A 27,796-nucleotide genomic window follows, 5' to 3' on the forward strand; every position below is an offset into this window, starting at 1 on the left:
CCATTGTTTACCATTAGATGTATCTATTGACAAAAATTTTCAATGACATTTAATTGTACTGTAGTTTTGGTGTATTTTATTAGTAAGTTTGGTTGTTCTGAACGGTAGTTTTAATTTTGTTGTTACGCAAACTGCATGTACTTGATTGCAAAAAAAATTGTAAATATAAAACTAAACACTAACCAAAAATAAAACATTTTTTTTTTCAGCTAGCTTTTAAGTATTTATAAAAAGTAAACATCGATAAAAGTGAAACTGAGGCTAGTTGATAATCACATACGATTTCGCGACATTTATCAAGTAGTTTGATAACCTGAAGCAATCGGTCATTATTAAGTAAACATTTGACAGGTTTTAAAAGTTGCACGTTCAAATGTAACATTTGTGTACAAAAAGTTTAATTAAAATATAATTATCTAATCAACACAGATTTAAAACTGCGTTAAAAAATCAACAATCAATATTCTATCTAAACAATTAATTATTTAAATCAAAAAATATACTTGAAGATTTTTAACAGTTTTTTTCCACATGTTCACACACAGATTATTATCATTTTTTAAATATAATTTTTAATCTATAAAAATAATCAAAATGTGTTTAACTGTTTTTTTTCCACATGTTCACTTTGGAATTAAAAGCTTTTTGATTAATTATGTTTTCATTGACTTATTAAGCCGTCACTGTTGAAATCCCAACAAAATTGCTGCGATTTCGTTTGAAATTAAACTGTGTGATGAAATATTAAATGAGTAAAATAAACCAGTCAACCGCACGACAATCAACAACGTCAACCGGGACATCCCATGACCGGTTTCGCCCTCATTAGGCCTCATCAGGCAGCAATTTACAAATCCCGTGATGATGAACCCTATTTATTGCCTTCGGTCGTGTGGAGAAGTTTACTTATTTACTTAGTTTTTAAACTCACGGCTGAATTTCCAACGAAGTTCAGTTTGTTGTTTTTACAGTCGTCTTCAATCTGGATAGATAAGCAGAACCAAACGCAATAGAAACATAATTAAACTCGTGTTTTTTTTAATTAATGTAATTTAAATCAATTGCACAATCAGTTACGAAAGGTAAACTATTTTGATGTGTGTAACAATGTAAAGTTTTTAAATTAAAAAGTTCTGGCTAAAGCGTTTACTTAGCTTGAGCACAAAATGTTTCAACTTTAAAGATTTAAAAATCAGAAAATTAACAGTTTATTGTGCTGAATTTCCGTCCCGAGAGTAGCATTAAAAATGTATTGATTCAAGCAATATTTTTATTTTTTGATAAACTATTTGTAATTTGTGCTTATTAAACAAACTAAAATAAAAAATATGCAATCATATGTTAATAATCATTGAGAAGACATTCAAGTTTTATTCAGCTGTAATGTTTTAAAAACAATTTCAGAACTAGTTTTAAAGGTCAAACGATATTTAAGGTTCTTAAAGGCTTAATTTTAATCATTTTTTTCTTGTAATAATTTATCAGCTTGTGTTTAACAGTTTAAGAAGTATCTACTTTAGTAAAGTTAGTTCGAACGCGACATTCGCAACTAAAAATAACATTGCAATGTAAATTATCAAATGTAAATCTAGAACTAGCAATAAAGTTTAAGCGATATACAAAAATTAAAAGTCGCTGATGTAATCTCTTAATTAAAAAAATACACTCGACATTCAACAGCATTCTCAAAACTGAAACTGCAATGGCACAGCCAGCTCACACGCGATAGCTGTAATTACATACTTTCACCTTGCAAGTCAATGTGCCCAAATGACCTTGTTTTCAAAAACTTGACCGACTTACTCACTTTGTTGAGAATCTAGTTCAAGTGGAAAAACAACACCGTCTTGACCCAATTGAAAACTCGACCTATTTGTTTCAGATGTGAAAACAATAGCATGATGGTTGTTTTGACGCTTTATCGTTTCTATAACGACAAATTGACAAACTTACAAACTAGACGGCCCTGCAAAAGAAGTCTTTTGTCCTTGAATTTTAACAAAAAAAAAACAAGTTTTGTTAGTTTGTGTGGTCGTATTGAAAAGAATTTCCAGAATTAGCAGTGATAAATATTTTATTTTAACGGTAAGAAACTAGTCGAAATTAGTTTTTGTTGCTTTAAACAGTAAATCAGATTGTAAGGAAAAGTATTTTATTTTTGAAATGTTACAAAAAATTGATGTAAGATAATACATTTCGTTTTGATTACAAAACAAGCTAAACAGTTGATAGTTTCTTATTTAAAAAAGCTTAGGTTTTGAGTCTAAAAACCCTTAAAGTTGTGCAGTGCAACAATTAGAAAAAAAACAAAGTCGCAATAATTTATTCCCAAACAGAAACTTTTTTAGATCATATTAAAACTATAAACATTTTAACGACAAGTTATTTGGTGATGTTTTTCTAGCGCGCTGTCGTTTAGAAAAAGTGAAAGGGCGGTAGAAGACGTCTCACGCGCTTGTACTAACTATCTGCTTAAACACGTTTTATTGAGCCAAAATGACCTTGAATGTGCACAAAAAAGTATAAGCAAGTGAGCACCCGGTATTTTATGTAAAGTTGTGTTGCGAATCAAGTTTAAACGATCACCCAAGAAAACTTGAAAGTTGTAAAATTGTAAGCGTTCAGTTCGCTTCTTTCAGTTGCTGCTGGCAAATTGTGTGTTGCGTAATAATGGTGCAATAAGCGGGAAAGAGAGGCGTTTCTTGAGGAAAAGAAAAAAATGATGTTTGATTTAAAGGCAGTGTGCTTTGTTGATGGACTGGGCATAACTTGGGTTTTGACATGGGCTAACAGCAGTGTTAGCTTTGTAAAATGGGGACAAGTTATAAAATACAATGTATAAAGTGCTTTTAAAGTGGCGCTACAGTGCTGTCGTGACTGTTTTTATTTTAAATATTTGTTGCTATTCTTAACATAAAAGTTTATAAGTGCAACATCTAATCTACTATTATAATTAATAAGTTATATTAAAAACTAAAGTAATTTGAATTTGTGTTTTGAAGTAAATAAATTACTTAGACTTGATGTTTTATGTAATAATGACATAAAGAGTAGAAATGTTAGACTTCTAGTTAGTTTTGTTATTGTAACTAAGTTAAAAAGTATTTTAAAATCTAACTTATTAAATTAACTACAACAATATTTGTAAATTTATACTTACTGTTTTATTAAAACTAAAAATGTAGATTTTAACTAATTAATGTAACAAAATATACTTTAAATAGTTTTATAAATATTATGCAAAACAAGAACTTATAATAGTAAATAGAACAGTTAAAACTAAATTATTTTACAAACAACTACTTTAATGCTGTACTTAAATAAAAAGCAAAAGTAAATTTAAACTTGTACACGTTTTGTTAAAAAATGCTTAAAGTTTTTAATCTCCCATATATTTTTACTGTATATAACATTTTGATATTTATTTCTATTTACTAAAATATCAGAAAACCATATAAATTAATATATGAGCACAAACATTTTAATATGTAATAACTACTTAAACGTCTGTAAAATACTTTAGTTGAGTTTAAAATCACTTATTCAAAATATCTTTACGAAACTTAATTTAAAAGCAACTTTGTTTAATAACAAGTAAACAATCATACCTCAAAATTTATAAGATTATTTTTTGTTTTGCAAATAGTTCGATGAATAAGTTCGTTAAACAAAATGATAGCATTTAATTTTACTTAGTCTTGAAGAATTTTGTAGTATACTGCTTAAAGAGTATATCAAAAAAACATAAAATCTGATAAAACAGTTATTTTAGCTTTAAATAACTATATTAAGTACAACAAAAACTATTAATATTGCCTAGATTTAATTTGTCATTATATAAATTTAAACTGACATTTTATTATATGCATACCATATCAATTAATTTTTTTTGATTCGCAATTTAATTAAAACTTACTTAGTGACTTTTATTAATCGTAAATCAAGATCAAACCAAAAAAAAGTTGCGTTGGTCAACTTTTTTGTTTGATTTCGGATTGCGAGCTTTGAAAAGAAAACAAATTATGACGTAATACAGGTAAAACTAGCTCAATTGGCAATACAGTGGGTGAGAGGTTGTGCAAACTTGTTTTGTGCAGCATTAACGTCGTGATGCTTTTCGAGTGGTTCATTGGCCCTTAAGGGTGTGCTAAGAACGTGTATTGTGTTTACTTTTCTCACTAACATCCGAAATTTTTATATAAGGTTTGTTTGAAGAAGTTAATGTCGTACTGCTTTTTAAGTGCGTGGTTCGTTGGCCTTACGTAGTAAAACAAGAATATTTCTTTTATGAAACTGTAAAGTAACACTTGTCATTAAAACCTGAAGCCTGCGTTTTGAGTTTGTGATTACGGCATCAACTTCAATCATGAATAGTTTTTTGTTCTGTTTATCAAGTGTCTGTTAAGCAAGGTAAAGTAGGTGAAATATTATACAAGTTCGTTTTAAAGATTATTAATGTGTTTACACTCTTGAAAGAAGCTCATTAGTCTTGCATGGTAAAACAAGAACCATTCTGATATGATTATAAAATTTTCCAAATCTAAAGTCAAGCAAAAAGTTACATTGGTCAAGTAAACTCAAATTTTTTGTTTGATTTCAGATTACGAGCTTTGTTAAGCAAACAGAAACTCAAGGACGCAATAAGCATAAGTAGAAGGTGAAATATTATACAAGTTTGTGTTGAAAAATTGTTGTAGCACTTTTAAAAGTAGTTTATTGGCCTTTAAAGTGCACTGAGAACGTTTATTCTATTTAGTTTTCTCACTAACATCTAAAAATTTTATAAAAAGTTTGTTGGAAGAATATAGAAACAAAATAAATGTTGTACTGCTTTTTAAATGCATAGTTCGTTGGCTTTACGTAGTAAAATAAGAATATTTCTTTGATGAAACTGTAAAGTTATACTTGTCATTAAAATCTGAAGCCTGCGTTTTGAGTTTGTGATTACGGCATCAACTTCAATCATAAATAGCTTTTTGTTATTAAGTAAGGTTAAGTAACATCACTAGATAAAACACTATACAAATTTGTTTTAAACAATATTAATATTTTTATGCTCTTGAAAAAAGTTCATTGGCCTTATTACATGGTAAAATAAGACCATTTCTAACAGGGTTTAGAAAATTGTTAATAAAATAAACAGTTTGCATAAGTATATGTGATAATGAAAAAAATCTGTATTTTTGTTGTATTAACTAAGTATATGTTTATTAAGTATACAAATTAAACGAAAATAAGGTTTTTAAAATCTATTTTTAGTTTCATAAAACATATAGGTAGTCTTTCATAGAACCTCCAGCGCTTCAACCTTATTATTAATAGAAGAAGGTTATAGATTAAAGTTTTAATTTTTACAAGTTATAAACCTAAAAAATTGAGTTTACGTAAAAATCCAGTCTTGCAAGTTTCAGTGTTATTCTTTTTAGTAACGATTTACATATAGTTAGTAGTTGATGTACATTTAAATAAATTTTTTCATAAACTTTTGTGAAACACTTTTGTTGTTGTTATTCTTTTTTTTTTGTGCTTTAATGATAATCAAGTTAATTATTAACTTGCAGATATTATAAGATTATAACGATTAAATATGCATCCAAAATTGTTTATTTTAATGCTGATGATTTATTTAAACATTTTTTCAGATGCTATAACGTTTTAACACTCAAATATGCATGCAAAATTGTTTATTTTATTTCTGATAGCAGCCAACTTGTCTAGTTCGTCAGCTGATGTCGGTTACTATTCGACAAAATTAGAACCATTAGGGCCAAAAGGTCAAAAAGGTAAAAGGTAAGTTCTTGAATGTATAAAAAAATTGTTCACCATAATTTAATTGTTTCAAAATATTTATATAAACAGTTTCAAGATCATTTTATATATTTATCTTTTATTTATTTTTTAAATAAAAACATCTTGAGGCCGCAAACAATCAGTAACATAAGAAACACACAAACTCAAAATATATTCATATTTTATTAAAGTTACTTAGTATGCAGGGTGTAAGTTTGGAAAATTATTATGTAAATACTACTAATAGTACTAACTTTTGTATTTACATGTTCCGTCAAACTTTTATCTCACAGCATCGTGTATAAAGATAGCAACAAGTCTAAGCGTGTTTTTTATACAACTTGTTTGAAATTTAAAAGTTTTTTTTTTTAGTTTTCAAGTGTGCTCTATCATAATTTTCACAGTGCGTATTCCCGAAACGTTTACAGTGCGGAGCTCAGGGCCTCGGAACTTCTAAGCACGGAGGTGGTCAAGGGACAGTGTACTTGCACATGCTGCGATAAGCCTTCTGAACTTGGTTAGTTGGAACAGTAATTCTATATATAATATATATATATATATATAGAATTAAGTTATTTAACTTGATAAATTAAATCTTTCACACTGAGCCCACCTTAAGGGCTTTATTAACAAAAAAGTTTATTTCAAGATGTAAAACTCAAAGGACTCGAGTTTCGTGCCTATGCACTCATCAGCTTCAAAACAAGTTTAAAATAAATAAATTTATTTTAAATTATTTAAAATAAATTTATTTTAAACTTGTTTTGAAACTGATGAGTGCATAGGCACGAAACTCGAGTCCTTTGAGTTTTACATCTTGAAATAAACTTTTATATATATATATATATATATATATACATATAAACTTATTTATTTTCACTAAACGTGTCATTAGAAAGTTGTTATGTTTATATTTGACATATTTTGTTGTGATAAGCCTTCCGAACTTATTTAGTTGGAATAGTAGTTAGGTAAAATTTTTCAAAATTTTTTGAAACGTCACAATGTGTACTTTTGTGATTCCTTATAAAAACTTGCTGTTGTCTATATTGTTGTTTTGATGAAACGCAAAATGCGTAGAAAATATAATAAACAGAACAAACAGCAATTGGTTTTTTGTATTATTAAAGTTAGTAGTAATGTATATATATATATATTTATTTTTTTAAACGTGTTATTGGAAAGTTGTTATGCTTATATTTGATATACTTTGTTGCGATAAGTCTTCTGAGCTTAGCTAATTGAAATACGTTACGTAGCAAAATTAAAAAGAATATTGGAAACAAAACATATTCAAAAACGTAACTGTAGCTGTTTTATTTATCATACTTTGTCTCAGCGCAGCTTAGTAGAAAAGTATTTTTTATTTTTAATGTTTAAATACATTTGATTAAGATACTTGTTAGGACAATTTATTAACTATTAAATAAATTGATTTTAACTTAATTAGTTTTAGTTTAATAAATTTAGTTGTTTTAATTTTCGGTTTATTTGGTTTAATAATAATATAATAAGCAAGTATTTTATTTTAATTTAATTTAACTTGGGTCTAGATTGTTAAAATAAGGCAAATTTAGTATTTTTTTTAAGTTTTAATAATCTATAAGAGTACTAAAATTAAAAATAGTTGTCGTTTACAAATTTTGAAAGGATGATAAAATTCAAAACGGATGTCAATTATTAGTTTCAAAAGAAACCCTTTGTATTCTTGTTCTTAAAAAATAAAAATAAAAAACTTCAAATTAAAAACAAAACTAAACTAATATTGACTTAAAATTATGTTGAAAATTTTTTTTAAAGATTTTACGGTTTTAATTTAATTCATAAAGTTTCTCGTTTTAAGTTTAATAAAAATTCTTTAAACTTTGAGCTTGCCAAAAAGAATTTTGATAGATTCAAAAATCTACTTTGCTCTTTTTTATTGTGAACTTTAACCGAGTAAAAATCTATTTTTAAAATTAAACTGTTCAGACTTTAACATCTTGTTTAAAATTAATATACTGCAACTTTGACATTCTACAACGCAAGTACATTAGCGCTTATTACAAACACTTTTCTCACTACTCACGAAAACTACCGCACACATCCTAATTTGAATATAAACAGAAACCTCAGCTTTGAACAATTCCGTTTTGAACTGGTGTTGCAATGTTTTCTAAACTTCAACAGCTTACTATTTAATTTTACTCCAAGAGGTCGCAATTTTTTGTCACCAAAACCTGGTTGTAATTAAAATATTTAATTTGCACATCTTTTTTTAAACTTTGACAGATTAAAAAATATACCACACACTTTAACCTTGATTTGAATATTACCGAACTTTCGTTCAATTTTTTTACAGACAAAATTTTTCATTTAATTTTTTTGCAGACAAAATTTTTCATTCAATTTTTTTTTGCAGAACTGCGGCAACCAGTTGCAGCGGACGTCGTCATGGCGATTGACAGCGGCGCGTGCTTCGCAGACGCTCACGGCAAGATAATCGCTTACGTCAGCAAGGTGGTGAAGAGAATTTCGCGGGAACTGAAGATCGGAGCTGAGGACATCAGAATTGCTATTTTGCAGGTAATATTTTTTTTCGTGTTAATCAGCTTTTTGTATAACTTTACACTGGCTAAACAAATTTTACAGGTGTTTATTATTTTTTGATAGTTTTTTTATTTTACTACCTATTTTAGACAACTAAATGTATAGCACTTTTTCTGTTATTTTTTTTTATTTAAAGGCAATTTTTTCTTGTTTTGCGACGATAATATCATCAACAATTTTTGAGGTCATCTCAATGTTGCTTTTATTTTGTCATACACAAAAAAAGTCATTTAGTCATGAAAAATGTCTGCATTTTATAAATTTATTGTAAAGTATGGTATGAAAAAAAGAATTTTTTGTTGTTCATTTGTCTCGTATTATAACAGAAGAAAAATTGCTAGAAAACATAAAATATATTTGTTTTTTTATAGAAAACATATTAATTATAGACTAAATACTTAAATTCAACGTCATAAATTATTAAATGCAAATTGTTCACGCTTTTTTTATTCCATGGTGAATCTTAATTTAATATAACACAATGATTGTAGTTTTATAAAGTTTATTTTTCCTAAAACAACATAAATACTGAAAATATTGAAAAACTTTTCAATACATACAGTTTTCAAAACTTCAATTTTGAATTATTGTTCAGTTATTCAGTTTTGAAACAATATTTCAGTGTTTATTGCAATGTTTTCTTAACTAGACATACAAAAATTTTATCCACATTCATTGGAATTCTATGAAAAGTAGTTAAGCTAGTTTTGTGTTTTCAAAACGATTTTAAGCCTGTTTTAAATAAACAAAAAACCCAAACACAATACTAGATCACTGCTTAGAAGTCTCCTGAGCACGAGTTAGCTTTTGTGCTTCCAAACAAAAAGCAATTATATTTAAAAGCTTAATGAATTTGAACATTCTTTTGTGTTTCGAACAAAAGCAAAGCTTCTTCGGCTTTCAAATTGAGAAAGTTTTGAACTTGGCAAAACTCAAGTATCCAGAAACAAAACGTGCTTTTGCTGAAGTTTTCAAACTTTAAAACGTACCCAGCTTAGGCAGCTTTATAAAATATTTAACATATTGTTGAGTTGCCTTCACGTTTAAACGTATATCTTCGACATTCGATCGATTTCAGCCGTTTTGAAGGTACTGTCTGAAGGCAGAGACTCTCAGCAACAACTTCCAATATTTTTATTGTCGTGCGACCAGTAAAAATAAATTTATGACTTCTTAAAGCTTTTGAACTCAAGTTTCGACAAACGTTGCAACATTTTTGTTGGTGAAAGGCCGCGCATTTTCAAATTTCTTCAAAAGTGCTTATGTGTAAAAAATTTTGAAGGCGAATTTTATCGATCAAAAGTTTAAAACAAGAATTAATTTTACTGTGAAAACCTACTTGACTATGCGCTTGATTAAATTGTTATTCAAAAATAAAAATTAGGATTTTACTTGAGTGTAATTTAAGTTGTAGGAAGCGAACCTTTGAAGGTAATATTTGGACTTTAACAGTTTTACACGCTGGCAAATTTTCTAGGGTGTTAATGACAACTCCGTGTTTGTAACTGCTGTAAAAAATTAACCTTAATAAAAATTACCTTCTGAAACACTTGACAGATTCACTTTTTCAAATGTTGACTGTACCCACTGTTGTTTGCTGGACGTTAACAAAGTTCATATAATACTTATTCTCGATAAGTTGGTGTGAGGATTGTGTAAATTTGAAATAGAAAATTTCAACTGCAATCAAAGCTTTAACTTAGTTAAACTATTAGTTTTGCTTTTGTTTACGCCATTTGTTATTAGAATATAAATAAATTGATTGGTTACATAATTCCTTACCTAATTATTATTAGTATTAGTAATACTTACTACTAAAATTAAGCAACTTTCTTGATTTATTGCAAATAACTGTAGTTAAAATTCGTATTAAGGTAGAAATATAAAAAAAAGTTTAATTTTTTTTTTCAAACTGTTCAGCAACGACAAGGTTCTAACTTAACAAATAATTTTTCTCAACAAATTTATTTTCTTCACTTTTTACCTTGTTTGATTTGTCTTGTTTATTTAATAACTCTGAACTTAACTACTAACAAAAAAAACCGATATAATTAATACAAAAAGCTCTGTTGAAAACATTCGTGTGTTGTGTTTCAAAGTTTTTGATTTTTTTTTTCAGTTCAGCGACGACATCAAGCTGCCGGTGGATTTCGAGTCGTTCGAGTCTTACGGCCAGTACGGGAGCAGGAAACTGGCGGGAAAAATAAACAGGAAGCTGCACGACCTGAAAATAATCGGACAGAGCTCCTTCCTCAACAAAGGTGGAGTTCTTCAGTAGATTTTCAAAAACAAAAGTTGTTTTGTCACGTGTTGAAAGTTTGACTCGCAACAAAACACATTTTCCCTTTGCGTCAAAATTATTATATTGTTTATTGAACGATAAAAAAAGCGCTTTAAAAGTTTGGTCTATGGACCTAGCGTACAAAGGAACCTTTCGTTTTTCGAGTCGTACACAACCACATAGAACATGAATATATTATTTAAAAGTTGTTTAAAAATTTAAAATGAATTTCTACGTTTTACACTAAATAAAACTAAAGTATTGTTTACTATTAGCTCGATTTAATTTTTTAATTTTTTCTTTGTATACTTTAAAGGAAGCAGTAGATGATTAGCAATGTGTATTATAGCTTGTCATAGTGACAGTTTTATAAAAAATTCTAAATGATTAAAAAATAATTCAGTAATCTTTTAACAACAGTAAAAAGCTTGCTTTTACATTTTGTTCGATGTTGATTTTACATTTATTAAAATTTTGCAGCTTTGGACAAATCCTTGGAAACTTTCAATGAACAATCATCAGCTGAAAGGGTCAGTAGTTTATTATTTATCTAACAAGAAAACTATACTAGTTTCATCAAAGAAAAAACAATAATTAGTTAAATAAGATTAATTTATAGACTTTAGGCTTTTTTGGTGCTAAAACTATTCAAACTGATATTTGATTTAACTTTTTTTTTAACAACACAGAATTTGAAGGGACATTAAGGCAAATAGTTAAATAATCTATAAATAAAAAACCGTTTTAATTTGGTTAAATTTTTTATTGATAGACTTTGAAAGCATTTTTAAAGCAAACTTTAACTAGAAATTCTTTAATGTTACTATACAAAATACTTCTAAAAAAATTAAAAAGTATAGCAAGTAAAATAGATAAATTAAAAACAACATGATTATTTTTACTCAAGGTGAAAGTTCGCACTATTCGTAATTATACTTTCAAACTTAATTTTCTAAATTTTTACTTAGAACAAAATGATAATCACAGTAATTTTACGAATAAACTTATAAAAACCAAAGAAATATTTAACATGTAAAAGATTTAAAGTGAAAAAAAAAAAAGCCAAAGTTAAAAACAAGACGTAGTCACCCCTCATTTTAAATAAGTTGAAAAAAAACAATTTCCACCTAAAACTTTTACTTATTATTACAAAGCGAAAATATAAAGATTCTGATTTTTTTATTCAGAAAAAAGTGATAATCGCGGTAACCAACGGCAACAGCCACCCTGACGTCACAGAGCAACATCTGAGCGATTCCATCGAAGGGCTGATTGACGGTGACGTCACTGTGATACCTGTTTCCGTGTCCAGAACCTGCAACAAGTACCTTTGAATTATTTGTTATTTGTTTTATTTAAAAAATAATTAAAAAACTTGAATTATTTGTTATTAAAAAACAGTTGAGCACACTATATTTTGTGAAGAATTAATAAATTGTGATAATTTTTTAAATTATAAAATTAGTTAATTAATTACAAATAGTGTCTAGAACAGGGGTTTCCCAAAGTAGGCCATGAGAGAAATTTAGGGGGACATGGGCCACAGGGGGCCATGAGGTCATAATTTGAAACGTATACTAGATATTCTGGAGTTGATGATGACCAGCAAAAAAAGGTCTTAGGAGTTTTAATGGGAGTTTTATGCGTAATTTTGTTGGAGGGGGCCATAGCTTTTTTAGTTTCTTTAAAGGGGCTTATAAAAAAGTTTTGGAAATCCTGTGTCTCGAACAAGTAACAGGCACGTTTGCATGCGCATTAAAGAAACTGTTCACACTTTTTTTAGTGAGACAACTGTACAGGTGAGATAGTGTTTTAATCGAAACAAAATATTCGGCTTAGTTGGTAACTTGCTATTAGTACGATTGTCACTTGGGCAGTTTAAAATATATTAAAAACTTAAATTTTTGTTTAGCTAATTAAAAAAACATATAATTATTAAACTGTTTGAGCTTTACCAACTATAAAGTGGATAAATGTAGTAAAAAATTAGCTTAGTAAAGACAAAATAAATAACGTTTTTTCTATTTATTTAGCTACTGCTCTAATTTATTGAGAATTTGAAACATTCAATCACTTAATCACAGTTTTTGAAAATGATATGAAACTAAACTTTAAAGTTATTTTAATCACGTTTTGAATGAGCCATCATTGATATAAAAAAAAATAAAAACTCAATTTCAACGTCCGTTAGCAGCAAAACCTTCTAATAGGAAACTAAAACCGTTTAAAAAAAATTGTAAACTCATGCGAGCATTATTCCAAACAGAAAGTCAACATAAACCGCCCTTTCAAACAAACTAATAGTCAACTACGTCCTTGGTGGTTTTACAAGTTTACGTCTTATCTGAGAGTGTTTGCCTTGTGAGTTTGCTGAAGATAAACAAAACCGTCTTGTGTACAAAAACTGTGTGTTCAAACTCAGTTGTAATCGAATTATGTTTGCAAGCAAATTAAACATGAAAAAACTCGTTACTGGTTTCAAGCTGCTTTTTCTTTTTAAAGTTCGAAACATCTGAATATATTTTCATTGAAAATTTTCATGGATAAAAAACATATCATGAATTGTGAACTGATCTCAATGGAACCTTTTTATTTTTTTACAAGCAACGTCAATCAAATTTCAACTCTTAAATAGCCAAACGTCTTTGACTGGTTTCAGGCTGCTAATTTTATTTAAGCTAAGGTTGCAAAGTCAAATTAAAAATATAATTAAATAACTTTATCACTAAAACGTTTTTTCGCGCACCAGGTCCTTGGAGCAAGCTTCTGAGCGCTTTTGTTTCGTTCAACAAGTTACATACATCGTAAGTTGGCGGAATTATGTAAACAATTGTTGTCAAACAGTTAAAAACTTCTCTGGCGAGTATATATTTATTTTAACATCATTAATATTTCTTTATAGTATTGTTAGTACTAGACAGTCCATAAAAATACCAAGCGCCATGCTTAAATACACTAAAACGCCCTTTTACAGTCATAAACTATTAAACTCAAAATAAGTTATTACCTCGTTAAGTTAAGTAGTTAAGTTAAAATAGTTTGAGGACAGTTATTTAATAATTTTTCAATTGGTTTTTTAACTTTCTAGATAGCTTATACTTTTTATATACAAAAACAATTAATCATCTTAGACTAAATAGTGCTTAAAGTATAGTAGCACAAGAATTTGTTAACAAAAGATGATAGTTTTATACCCTAAAACATATAGCCGTCATATTTAGTTTTATGTCATAAGTTCACGTAAATTTTCAAGTTATTTTACAAATTAAAAAGTACAAATAATATCTCAAAACATAAATTTTGCAATACATTCAAAGCATTTATTTTTTACTTGTGCCCGAAAAAGTTGTTGTAAAATAAATGATTACGCAATCTGTGAGAGTTAATTTTTTGATAAACCATTAAAATAACAATTAACGAAAAAAACATACATTGCCGTCAAACTTAAGCTGGTACAAATTAAAATAATATTTGTAAAGTAAAAAATTTAGTTAATTAAGTTGTATTTGTTTTGCAAAATGAATGGATAATATAACAAAGCTAAAAAATAAGTATGTTAATGAAAGCAACTTATCATAAGCAATGTAAAAACAAATTTTTTATAATTAAAAATGTATTTAACTTTCAACTCCATCAACAATAAACAAAAACATCAATGTATAGGTTTTAACACTAGCATATAAACAATTATCTTTGTAATTAGCTATTTTCGAATTAGACATCTTTTTATTTATTGTATTTAACTCGTTAAACATATTTATATCTTTCAAAACTAAATGATAAAAACGGTACAAAATATCAAATTAAACTATCAACTAAAAAACTATCATTTAAACTAGGTATTTACTCAGTTAAATATACACTTATTTATTCCCAGCAGTATAAAAAATGCAAAAAAAAAATTAAAAGAAGCATAAACGTTAGAAACAAAACATCAGCTAACTCTTTAATTACTTATGTACCTAATGTAATTTTTTTCTACAAAACATTTATTTCAAAATACCAAATTAAATGTAAACACGTCAATTATTCACCCCAAACAGCGTGAACGGCAGGGAAGACGTGTTGTGTCCGAACGTCAACGTGCTAAATAGGCTCGCCAGGGTGAATACAGGGGATGCCCGGGACGCCTTCAGGAGCTACTACCACATGAGGGACCACGAGTCCGCAGAGGAAGTCGTCAACCGGCTCAAGGTTTGAAGTTTTTATGGGGTTGAAAAAAAAACATGCTTGTGTGATTAGTTTAGTGCTGTGAAGAACGACACAAAACTAACATATAAAACTCTTTATAAAAAGTTTGAACAGTGCATTTTAACCATTTAGTTGTAACGTTTATTTTATTGAGTCGTTGACAGGCTTAGGGTTTGAAAAATTTATTAGATTTATTAAAATTAAAATTATAAAACTGCAATCAAATTGAGTACTACTTAGTTGAAGTAAAATTTAACAAGTTTCAGTTTTATGCTCAAGTATGATAAAATTGGTAGATAAGAAAACCTAAAACAAAATGTATCAAAAACATGTTTTGTTATTTATGATTTGTTTATCGTAATATAAAATCCGTATATTAAAATAATATAAAAAAGTATTTAGTGGTCTTTTTTGAGCATTCAATTGTACACTTAAAAGCGTTTACCATAAACAAAGCTACCAATAACGCAAAATTTTAAAAATTTACTAAAACTCTATAAACATTTTATTTATACGTATTTATGTATTATACTTGAAAAGTAAGAAGTTTTACAAATTGTTTTATATTTTTAGAAAAAAATTTAAACTGTATTTGTATACAATTTTCATAAGGTAACGAACGAAATTTTATTTTGTTTTTATCCACGGTTCGTTTTGCTCAGACCTTGCCTTAATTTTAATCAGTGAAGTGTTTTAAGCAAACATTATTTTTAAAATTGCAACTTAAAGATCAAAGACGTTCAGCTTCGCCCGAGAAAAATCGGCTTGAAGTGTTTGTTTTTGGTTTTATATTCACAACAGTTTTACCAAAAGTAAACAAAACACTTCTTTCGACTTTACTTTTGAAGCAGAGATTTTCGTTACGATTATAAAAACAAATTTACCAATTTTAAATTTAAGCTGCTTATTTAAAAGACTAAAAGTTGTATTTTTAGATAGGTGTCATACTTTACACAATAAAGAAAATGGTTTTTAAACTTGTTTTTCTAAACATGGCGTCTTATAACAAAAGTATTAAAAAAACTAAAAGAAAGCGTTGACAATGGACTAATAAAAGTTTATAAATGTGTGATAACGAACTAGCACTTTATTTTTTGACATGAAAATTGAGAATTTCTCACAAAGTTAAAAAACTGCACATATAGTTCAAGCATAAAATTTATAGCTATTTTTCACAGAACTTAAACGACAATGTAGCTTCGTTGGAATCTGAATGCAATCAATGTAACTGCACCTGTGAGGTTAGAAATTGAAAATATTTTTAAAATATTATCTTTCAATCAAACTGTTATATGTTTTGGTTGAAATTTAGTAATAAATAAAATGTAAAGTTAAGTTTGTAAGAAATATTTAATACTTTATTTTGCATTTTTAGATAATAATAAACTTGCCTGAGCGTAATTAACATATTAATTGTTGATTAGTCGATGAGATTGTGATGAATATTTTAGATGCGTATAAACTACCTTTTTTTTTATATTTTATTATTCTTGACTTCAACATTTAACTATTAATAGAGCTATCAAATACAACATTTAAATAAAACTTAAATTTTTTAAATGTATTTATAGTGCCTTAGGTAGCAACAATTTAAAATTCTAACTTAAAGTAATATTTGTTAAAAATTTTCTAAATGTTAAGGAAAGTTTTTTTTATAATCTTAATTTATTTTGTGCTACTTAAAATATTTTAATTGTTTGTTTATTAAACGTCTACGAGTTTAAAACTTTTACGAGCATTTATAAGTACACGCATATATTTTATGGGGCCATAAAAAACTTTTTATTTTTTACATTTTCCAGACGTTTACAGCTGTCTGCTGTCTTCCCTTCAATAAAAATTTAGACAAAGGAGCTTTACAATACTCAATCTTTAAACAAAAAAAACATGAAGTTTTATTATGTGTTTTGTTATAACAGTTTTCCATTAGAAAGCTCTTAAGTTTTATCACTAGTTAGCCGTACAAAACTTTTAATGATCCTACTGTATCTTAGAAAACTTTTTATAATGTGTACTTAACCGTTTATAGCTTTATTGATGTTTAATGGATTAAAAGATAACTTATACATTTATTACCTATAAAAAATTAAATGCTTCTCGTCTTGTTTGTTTTTAGTTAACAACTGAGATTTTCTCTAATATAAAAAATGATTGCTTGATGAATTAAAAAATACATTTTTAAAAAGTTAATGTAACATTTGTTAGCATGTATAAAACATTTATACAAGGTTAATTATTGAATATTTTATTTGCAAAACTAAGTTTCACCCTTTAAGCGATCTTCAGTTACAATTTAAATCTGAAAACTAAAAGTTAATTAAAACGTGGAAGATACTATAAAGCAAAACATAACAAAAAACAAAACAAAATATATAGTATTCATGTTTATTATTTTAAACAGCTTCCCAAAGGACCCAAAGGTGAAAAAGGCGATAAAGGGGACTCAATACAGGTAAGTATTATTAATTAATATATATATATCAATACAGGTAGCTCAAAATAAATTCATAGCAGCAACGGTTGGGGTTGCCTGATTAAAGCTTTTTTTTTAAATTTATCAGCTTTAGATACAGACTTTTCCGCTTAGATCTTCTTGTACATTTCATTATTCTTGACTAACTATAAGTTCCAGAACCACTTTGGTTAAAAACTTACCTTAAACTACTCTGATTTAAAAGCAAAAGTATACTTGTAACGAAACTGTTTACGAGACTTAAAATTAGTTGATACTTGTATCTTACTAATAGACAGTATGGTGTGGTGTTTGTAATTAAAGAAATGTTATTTAAATGCAAAGGGTGAACGAGGATTACCCGGAACGGATGGGTTGCCAGGAAACGACGGAAAACCCGGAGAAAAAGTTTGTTTGTTTAAAGATCAATGTTGCTTTAAGCAAATCTATCTTGCAAACTAAAATGGAAAAATAATTAAAGGTTGACAACAAGTTTTAATAAAAAGTACAACTGTACTTCACCGATTATTTTGAAACTAAGTATTAGCCAACTTTGAACTTTGTGATAAACATGTTTGTTCTTAAAAAGTTAAATGAAAATAATATTCTTCGCAAAACCGTCTGTTAAATCGGTTGCTTATCAGCAAAATGAAAATATAAAATTTATTTTACAGGGGGAAGCAGGGATACAGGTTTGTTTAAAAACTTTGCTAAAATTTTTATTATAAGTATAAGATAATATTTAATCTTCTTTATCATTTAAAACTTAAACTACAAGTAGAACAGCTATTGAGGTAATTTTTCAGCTTTTTTTTAGAAATTATTAAAATGAAATAGCTTCTTTCAAGAGTTAAAAAAAGTTTTAAAAAGCAACACTGGAAAATTAAAACATTACTTGACAAATTACTTGAACTTTTCAGGGAATTCAAGGCATTGAGGGGAAAATTGGCGCACCGGTAAGTATTGTTACGTAACAATGATAAATATTTGATTTATGACGTCATAATGAATTTGATTTACCCACAGGGTGTGAATGGAGAAAAAGGCGAGCCGGGGAAAAAGGTATTGTTTAAAGTATTTTAAAACTCTAAACATTTTATAGTTACAATTCTTACGCGCATGTTCGACCTGTTTTTTTATTTTATTTATTGACTACATAGTCTCGTTTTTAATATTGTCCGTTTATCATTGTTTTGTGACGTCACATTTTTGTTTGTTTAGAACCTCTTCATGAAAGTTTGCGGTTTACAGCTCTATATGTGAAATTAGACAAGTTCGTACTATGTAATTGCACTTCCTTGTAATTTTAAACTTTTTAACTAACAATTTAAATGCTTTAATAAAAAATTGTTAATATAAAAACAGTTTTCAAAAAGTTTTCGGTCAACTAACGGATTAAGTGTTGAGTAAAAATATGTAATTATATTTTTTATGTACCAAAATACGATTAAAACTCAAACTTGGCAAAAGTATGAAGTGTTAGTGTAAAGTGACTTGTAAGTTTTCTTGAATATGAACAGATGCAAATGTTTTTTTACTGATGTGTGCTGAGGCATACCTTAATTAATTTCGAGTACCATAAAAAGTGTTTACTATGAAATATGAAAACAAAAACTTTTATTCAACTTTTTAACAGTCATGATAGCTATTTACAAATACCAAAAAGTTCACATTCTTTTTAACATTGGCGAAGAACGTTTTAAAACTTTTCTCCACTCGAGTATGAATAATCCTTCTTTAATTGAACTTTTCTAAGGCCATTTTCAGCGAATTTTAATTAAAAAATAGAAGAAAATAAGTCGTGTTTTTTGCCCTTGAATTTTTATATTAAATTCCTTTAAAGTTTATTTCTTTCCTTGTTGAGCCAAACAGAGAATTTTTTTGCAGATAGAGTACTACTTGAGCTTTTTATCCTGAAATAAAATATTTCTTTTGTTATTTTGTAATAACACTCGGACGCTCAGACCGCAAGTTTTCGATTGAGTGAGTTTCGTTCTTAAACTCGTCAGTCTGATAATCCAAGTGTATAAAAGTGGCAAAATACGAACAAAAGGCGAGTTTTATTTATAGACACAAGTTCCAAATAGTACTTTATCTACAAAAATGTTGCTCCAATCGCTTGTCAACTTGATCTTGTCTCACGGCGCAAAAGTTCTAGGCTTTTTCTCTGAAGACTTCTGCCCGCGTTTTCGTTTTTGTTTTGCCACAACACTTTGCAATTTTATTTTTATTTTTGAACCTGTGAAGTGTGGCAGGTAAATTCAAGCAAATTTGCTTTTTAATCTTTAAACACAGTTTGTTAAAAAAAGGTCGGATTATAAAAATTATCACAACTTTTATCCAACCAATTTTTATTTTGGTAATTTGTTTTACTCTAGTTTCTCAAACACAAACTTTCTACGTTTTCAGGGCAAACGGGGTGACGTTGGCCCGCGGGGCGAAACAGGCGAAACGGGCGAAGTCGGGCCGCCAGGTTTGAGGGGAAACCCCGGAATAATCGGGTTGCCTGGCAACAAGGGTGAAGCGGGTTCACGGGGAATACCCGGGTCGAACGGGGAGGACGGAAGGCCCGGTGAGAAGGTTCGTTTCCATGGTTACTAGTGTTGTTCGACAGTAAAAGTTTTTTTCAGCAAGTATTTTTTTTAATAAAAGCTTTTTTTTAACTTGTCGTGCTAATATAGCTTAAATTGATAATAATATTTTGTTTGTATAAGTGCGTTGGTAATTGATAATATATTACTAACACGTTCTAATGCACTACCATTTAATTAAACTTAAATTATATTTTTTATATAAAAAAATGTTTTATCAAGTTGGCATCGAAGCTTTGTACAATACTTGAGCTTAAACTATATCTTTATTTGTATTTGAAAAACAGTTAAGTATAATCTGACTAAATTTTGTTAATTATATAATTTTTAGGGTGAACAAGGTGACAGAGGTTTGCCTGGAGTTTCTACAGAAGGAGAAAAGGTAGTTTGTTTGTTTAACTTAAAGCATCAAGTTTTTCAGAACCATTTTGACTAATTGAGTTTTAAAGCGTATAAATAGAAAAGTATGTTCAAATAACAGGCAAAGTATAGTAAAACTTGTAGTTTATAAATGACAAACAAGCAAGTGTGAACTGGTATTATGAACTATTTAAGAAAATATTTGTACGTATCATTCTATATTATTATTTACTCGGAGTTTCCGCAGAAGGAAAAAACGTAAATTTATTTTTAGAATAGGTTATTACATTTATCTTACCGAAGGCAAAAATAAGAAACACCTAAATACTAACAAAAGCTTAGGTATTTAGATATATTTCACAACAAGCTTTGCAACTAAGTCTAAAATTATTACCACTTGTTCTAACATTTATTTTGTTATTATTCTGTATGTATCATTTTATATCATTATTTACTTGGAGTTTCCGCAGAGCAAGAAAAAGTAAATTCAATTATTCAATTATACTTTTGCATTTATCTTACAGGGGGCAAAACTTAAGAAATGTACAAAGACTAACAAAAGCTTGATTGTTTAAAATACATTTACATATATTTTACAAAAAAGTTGTAAGTCTACAGCTATTACCACTTGTTTTAACGTTTATGTTGTTAGGGACCCCAAGGTGACCGTGGCGAACCAGGAAGTCCAGGAATTAAAGGACCAGCCGGGGAACAGGGCGCAAAAGTAACTGAGTGTTGTACTATTTTGTTTGTATTAATTATTATTAATTTTTGTAAAATTTAATTAAATTAAAGTGTATTTTACTTGTTGTTTAAAAAATCAAACAATTCTTGAAAGCTTTTACAACTACAACTTATTACAAGTAATTAAATATTGAATGTTGTATTTGAATTAAATGTTATAAATGTTTATAAAATTAAATTAAAGCGTTAAAGTAAAATTAAAGCATATCAAACTTTTTGTTTATAAGACCAAAAAAAGTTTGACAAAAAAATAGTTCTTGAAAGCTTTTACAAGTTATTTATAATTCAATTTATACTTATAGTTTACATTATAACTTATAATTTTCGCTTGTAGGGAGAAAACGGAAGAAACGGTTTGTGTGGTGCTCCGGGTTTAGCTGGAAAGAAGGTTTTTTTTTTTGTTTTAGTTAATTTTTTTTAAAGCAACATATCGAATTTGCAACAAGATTTTGTCTCGAACATTAACTTCAAAAATATATTTAAAAACTTTTTAGGTGAAAATAACATAGATGTACGTTAAAAAATAAAAATATTAAAAAGAGTGATTTATTGAGCTCGCATAAAGCAAATTAGCTTTACAGCATCAAACAATTTTTAACTTTAAAGAAAATATTGAAAAATAACTATTTATTTTATTTTGTTTGTAGGGTGAACAAGGTCTTTCCGGTTTAGATGGAGCTGACGGTGCAATTGTAAGTTAATTATTTATAAACTGTACAAAGTTTTTGTTAGTAAAAAACTTTTGACGTGTTATTATAGAATGTTTGACTTCTGCAAAAATTAGCATCATACCGTTTCGATTTAAATATTCTTCTAAAATATTTTTTATTTGAATTTTTTTACATGATTATAAACTTCTAATCAAACTTTTTTTTGTATTGAAAAAATTTTTGTTTTTAAGAAATTTCTTCATAGGGACCATATTTTTTAGGCGTTACAAAATTTATTGAGTTTTATCGTTATACTATCAATCTGTTTTACTAAGTTTTTCATAAAATATTTTTATCATTTTTTTTAGTTACACATAGTGAAGCATTCAAAGCTGTATTTTAAACTTATTCAAGTTTTTATAAACATCTGTTTTACTTTTTTTTTCATTAATTTATTAAAGCTTCGAATATTTATTTTGACACTTCCAATTTCTAGGGCCCAGTAGGACCACAGGGACCGCGTGGTTACCCCGGTATCCAAGGAAGCAAGGGTCAGGTTGGTAACCAGGGGCAACCTGGTGAGAGGGGAACGCCCGGACAACCGGGGTCGTCAGGACAACGGGGCAGGGAGGGACCCATGGGAATGAAAGGGGCGAAAGGGGAGCCCTCGGTTGTTGAGGGACCCCAAGGACTTAAAGGGGAAACTGGAGATCAGGTAAGAATAAAGTATTTATTTTCTATTAAATGTTCATAAAACTAAAAATAAAAAAGCAACAATAAAAGAATTAAATTACTACTAAAATGAAAAAATTATACAAATATTGATTTGATACCTTGGTATAAAAAGCCTATTTCGATTGTAAGTAAATAATATAAAAAATTTTGATTGAATTTCTGTTTTTTTTTGATAAAAAGTTCTAAAAACGTTACTTTTACCATAAATACAGTACATACTTATAAACGTATTTAATCTTTTTATGAACTATTTAAGTTTTAAAATATGTAAAACACCTACGTAGGGTCCACGGGGAGAGCCAGGCAACAATGGGGTGGACGGACCCCAGGGATCCAGAGGAGCGCAGGGTCCAAGGGTAAGTTTGATTGAAACTTAAAACTTTCTATTTAAAACTTTTATTTTTTAGATTTGTAACATAAAATTATCAGAAATTTTTAATTTGTTTACAAACATTTTGTTTCAAAATAAAGCTGAATGCATGAGGTTTAAAAATATAAAACTGTACTTGGAAATTAACACAATAACAATATAAACTAATTTTAAAGGAATAAAAAAAAACAGTTTTAAATGATGTTTTATTTGATTGAAATTTTATTAACTTATAATTACAATAAAATAAAAAATCAAAGGGATACAGAGGAGAAAAAGGTTCATGCGGTTCTGTAGATTTTGAAGAAATTAGAAGCCAAGTTGTTGAAATTGTCAGACAGCTAATGCCTTCAGGTTAATAACCATTGAATACTTTGTAAACTACTTAGTACAATTTAATGCTGCTTTTGGTTTACTGCTTACTTTTTAATATTTTAATAAGCTGAACTAAATATAGAAAAAAAACTTGCAGAAAAACTTAATTTTATCTTTTTATAACCTAAATTAGCTCTATAAATTGTTCTAAATATGCTAGTTAATTTTTACAACAACCTTTATTTTACAACAAAAAGCTAAAATTATTATTTATTACAGAATGTGGTTCTGGTCCTTATGAACGTGAGTTATAGTTTATTATATTATATTTAGTTATAGAATTTGTGTTGTGCTGTCCTAAAATATTAAAGATAAAAAATTAGAAAAAAAGTTTTGTGAATTTTTAATTTGCATTTGTCTCAATCTAAAATAACAAGCAATATTTCTGATGTCGTTCTAATAAGCTTTAAAATCAAAGTACAAGCAATTTAAAAAAAAGTTTGGTTCTGTTTGGAATAATAACCTTGAGTGTATAAAATCAAACTAGTAACAAATTTTTAATATCATAACTGCTTAACATTCAAACAGCACTCCCGACTACAACGAAATCTCCTACCACAAAACACCCTGCTCCAACCGAACCCCTGCCGACCAACTTGGCCCCATCACAACTCGTCCCTGGCTGCCAACTAACCAAACCGATTGATCTCGTTTTCATGCTGGATGGGGGAAGCACCTCCGGCGTTGACACTTTCCAGGTTTTTCTTTTAATTTATAATTCAACGTGTTTCGAGTACAATTAACTAAGTAATGTGCGTAAGGGTGTTCGTACCTGACTGACAGTTTTCTAATTATATGTTGAGTTAAAACGTTCTTCAAAATTATTTTTTGTCTTCTGCCGTGCCTACTTCTTGAACATTTGTTTTTACATATCCAACACTGATTTTTTACCGGATCATCAAATCAAACGTTTACTCACCCAGGACATGAAAAACTGGATTGTTAGTTTCGTCAACGACTTCAACCCAACGACCCACAAAGCACCTCTGTCAGTGTCAGTAATCAGAACTGGCAAGCACGGACCCTCCATAGAAGTGCAGGGAACTTTCTGCACCAGCACAAGCGAATACGAACAAGGGTGCAAGGTTCTTTCTTACACTTGATTGTATTTGATAGATTTGTTGTTACATCATACTTATATTGCTAAATATTATGTTATATGGTATATACAATAAAGTATTGTGATAAGGAATATTCGACATGTTGTTATAAGATACTTTTGTTGTTACAAGGAACCCAGTTATCTGAGAGACCAAATTTATCACATTGAGTACAGCGAGGGAGGAGTGACTTGGGACGGAATCGACTTCATTGCTGCTAATTCAAGGTGTTGAGAACTTTAAATGTTATTTTTGTGTTTTTTAATTGCTTTTATCTTTCTTAAACAGGTTTAAATTCAACCAATTACTCTTTGTTTTACTAGGAAATAACTATACAGATGTTTATGCAATGTATAAATAAAAACATCATGCTTTTAAAAATTTTCCAACTAATTTAAAAATTCCTGTAAACGAATGCTGTCAATTGTCTTAAACTTTTGAACCGGTGTCAACCCATTACTCCACTCACAACTTGCGTATATAAAACAGTAGCAAATGAGAAAAAGTTCAAAAAGTTAAACAACAAACCTTGATCTATTCATAAATTGATACACACACCCTCCTCAATAGTTAAAAAAACTTCGTTGCAGGTACTTGTTGAGGGAAGATTCCGCCAAGGTGCTCATCACCATGGTGTACGGGCAACCTTCCGACCTCAACACCGCCGCCCTCGTCAACACCATCCAGTCCACGTTCGACCACATTTTCACCGTGTCCGTCAACAACACCTCCGACCACGACTTGCTGCAGTACCTGCCTCCGCAAAGGGGCAGCAACCTGAACATACCAGGGCTGCCGGTGGGCTATGACGTCATAGAGGGTTTCGCCAGGAGGGTTTGTGACGTGGTGGCGGGCGGTTTGTTGAGGAGGGGAGACGGGAACGGGAAGTTCGTAAAGCAGCCAGGTCAGCATGAAAGCAAAAATATATTGACAAAGATTTTTGTGACGTAACAGTTCCGACAAAATTTTAACTCAAAGTTTAATATTTACCATGCTTGACTGTTAAGTGCTACACAAAAACTTTCTTAATAACAGAACTTTAAATGATGAAATACTTTATCTAAAAAGTTTTTGCTGAGTTTAAAATACACTGTTTTGTATAATACTGAAGTAGTTTAAAGTTGATAAACGTAAGCATTTTTAACAAATTTTTTACTTTGAAATTTTTCAACTTGTCTTTTAAATGTTCTAGTGATATTTTTTTACAGCAACTGAAGAACCAGACCATGATCCTGTTGACGGATCCGGATGGAAATACAGATTTGAAGATGATGACGACGAAGGTAAAAGTGTAACAAAAAATTTACTTTTAATTTAAAATAGTCTTAAAATATCATCTTAGCACTAAAGTTCATATTTAAACGAATAAAGTCCTAGTCAAACAAGAGAATTTTTTGTTGAACTTAACTAAACAAACTTGATTAATCTTTACTTGAAATCGTTTTAAAAGGGTTTCTTAAGAAAAAAAACAGTTCCTAATAAGAAAAAATCTAAAACTTTTTATTTATTTTTAGATGAAGAAGACTTCTCGAAAGACAGCGAGCAGAAAAGTTGGTGGGAAACCGGATCCGGGTGGTTTTAAAATAATCCTGAAAACATACCTGAAGTCACCTAAAACTCCTGAATAGAACCGGTTACACATAAAAAACACTTCAGTACAAGTTTGAATGGTTTAAACTCCTGACCCTGAAGTTTAGATGTAAACACCTGAATACCTTATTATCACCAAGTACCTTAAAACTTTTCAGCATAATTTTAGCCGAATTCTTAGTCTTATTTATTGAAGCCTCTTTAACACATTATTCGTAATAGAATTGTTTTTCTTTTAAGTGTAGTTTTTATTCTTCTTTACTAGTTTTGCTTTGGTATCTTATTTGTTTATTTTTTTACTACACATCGGTTAATATACATTTACAAGTAAAGTCACCTCTTGCGAATCTACGCACATTGTGTCCACAGTAAAAGTACGTAACTAAACGAGAGTACGTAACTAAACGAGAGGTTGTAAATGGACCGTTTTCTTATGGTTCATTCAACTTGCAATTTAGGAACTTTCCTACTTATTTTTGTTTGCAAAAGTAGTTTTTATTTAAGTTACACATGTACTTGAAAAGTTTTTTAAATAAAAGTTGTTGATGTTAATACAAACTATATTTTATAGCTTGTTTCTTTCTCACCTAATATTAAATTTGTCTGGAAAAGTATTAGAGAAAGATCTTTCTCTAATACCATACAAGACAAGTTTAATCTTAAATGGGCAAAGAACAAATTAGCTACAAAGAAAGGGTTTTATTAAACTGAAATTAAATTTTACGCCATAATTATTGTGAGGAATTAAAAATTGTCCATTGTTTGGTTTAAATATATAAAGGGGGATTATAAAACCTAAAAAACAAGAGAGAAAAGCCATTTAGTTAAGTAGGTTCCTTATGGAAGAACAAATTAAAAAACTCAGTTTTGTTAAAAATCTTCGCCCCCTATATTCGTCAAAGTATTTACTTTCAACTTTCTTGAAATGTTTCTTTCGTAATTGTTGCCAAAAACAGGAGATCCAATAAAAACCTAGACTTTTTTGTATTTTCGAGAATTTTAAAATGCGTAACTAAGCAAGAATGCGTAGATTTGCGAGAGGTGACTGTATTTATAAGTTTTATTTACAATACACATTTGAATTTAAACGTTGTCTTTTTTAAAGCCTAAGGAATGTATCTTAATTAAAAATTTTTTTTTTTTTTTATAGTTGATTTGATACTTATATTGAGTTTGTACACATTTTGATTTTAGAAGTTTTTAGAGTTTGTACTTGTTTTTGAGTTTGTACATCTTTAGTTTGTACATTTTCTTCTATTTAATCTTGCTTTCAGCTTTGTTTACATGATGTATTACGCCTCACGTTGAGATTGACAATTTCAAAATATATTTTAAACAACAATGCTTTTTACTATTATTTAACTAGTTTACAGAAATATTTTTATTAGTATTAGTTAAACTTTTTAGTTTTTCATAATTACATAAATTATTGAAAAAAGAACACTTGTTGGTAAAATAGGAATTATCAAGTAATTAAAGCTATGCTAGTAACTTACCATTAGAAGAAAAACTAGTTAATAACAATATAACCATGAAACAGTTTAAAAATAGACAATAAATTGTATAAATAGTTTTATATATAATATTAAAAATGTAAATCTTAAAGTGTTAATTGTAAGCTATCGAAAAATGTTAGTTTCGATATAGATTAACTTATGTTTAAGTTTGTTTTTGTAACAATTCAAAGTAACTGTTGTTATTTTACAAATAAAAAAATAATACATACAATATTAAATGTAGTTAAGTTAAATTACAAATGATAAACGTTTTTATCGACATATTTGCACAACATTGTCAACATACCTATCACATCAACTACTTGAACTTTTGCGTATAATTAATTGGCCTTTTTTTCTATATGGTGTAAAGACATTTATTTAATTAAACACTTTAAGAAAGTTTTTGAAGTAGTTGTACAAAACTGTTATGAAAAAAAACAATTAACACAAATCATAAAAAAGTTATAACCGGAGTTTAC

The 27,796-nt window shown here is 28.5% G+C and overlaps 1 protein-coding gene across 1 annotated transcript; it reads left to right on the forward strand.

The window, feature by feature from the left end:
• Nucleotides 1–5,651: 5,651 nt before the first annotated feature.
• Nucleotides 5,652–26,987, forward strand: LOC145843888 (uncharacterized). The gene is made up of 28 exons (XM_082951151.1): nucleotides 5,652–5,790; nucleotides 6,195–6,307; nucleotides 8,192–8,355; nucleotides 10,499–10,640; nucleotides 11,141–11,190; nucleotides 11,848–11,984; nucleotides 14,704–14,854; nucleotides 16,030–16,092; nucleotides 17,253–17,303; nucleotides 17,649–17,711; nucleotides 17,978–17,995; nucleotides 18,224–18,259; nucleotides 18,330–18,365; nucleotides 19,713–19,883; nucleotides 20,226–20,276; nucleotides 20,907–20,978; nucleotides 21,333–21,386; nucleotides 21,646–21,690; nucleotides 22,145–22,363; nucleotides 22,668–22,739; nucleotides 23,014–23,107; nucleotides 23,348–23,371; nucleotides 23,657–23,826; nucleotides 24,052–24,213; nucleotides 24,361–24,455; nucleotides 24,819–25,132; nucleotides 25,437–25,511; nucleotides 25,743–26,987. Exons 1-28 carry the CDS (start codon nucleotides 5,669–5,671, stop codon nucleotides 25,808–25,810), a joined length of 2,832 nt encoding a protein of 943 aa, XP_082807277.1. The 5' UTR covers nucleotides 5,652–5,668; the 3' UTR covers nucleotides 25,811–26,987.
• Nucleotides 26,988–27,796: the final 809 nt, after the last annotated feature.

Source organism: Thalia democratica, chromosome 9 (genome assembly GCF_965202585.1).
Source record: "Thalia democratica chromosome 9, ktThaDemo2.hap1.1, whole genome shotgun sequence".
NCBI classification, from domain to species: Eukaryota; Metazoa; Chordata; class Thaliacea; order Salpida; family Salpidae; genus Thalia; species Thalia democratica.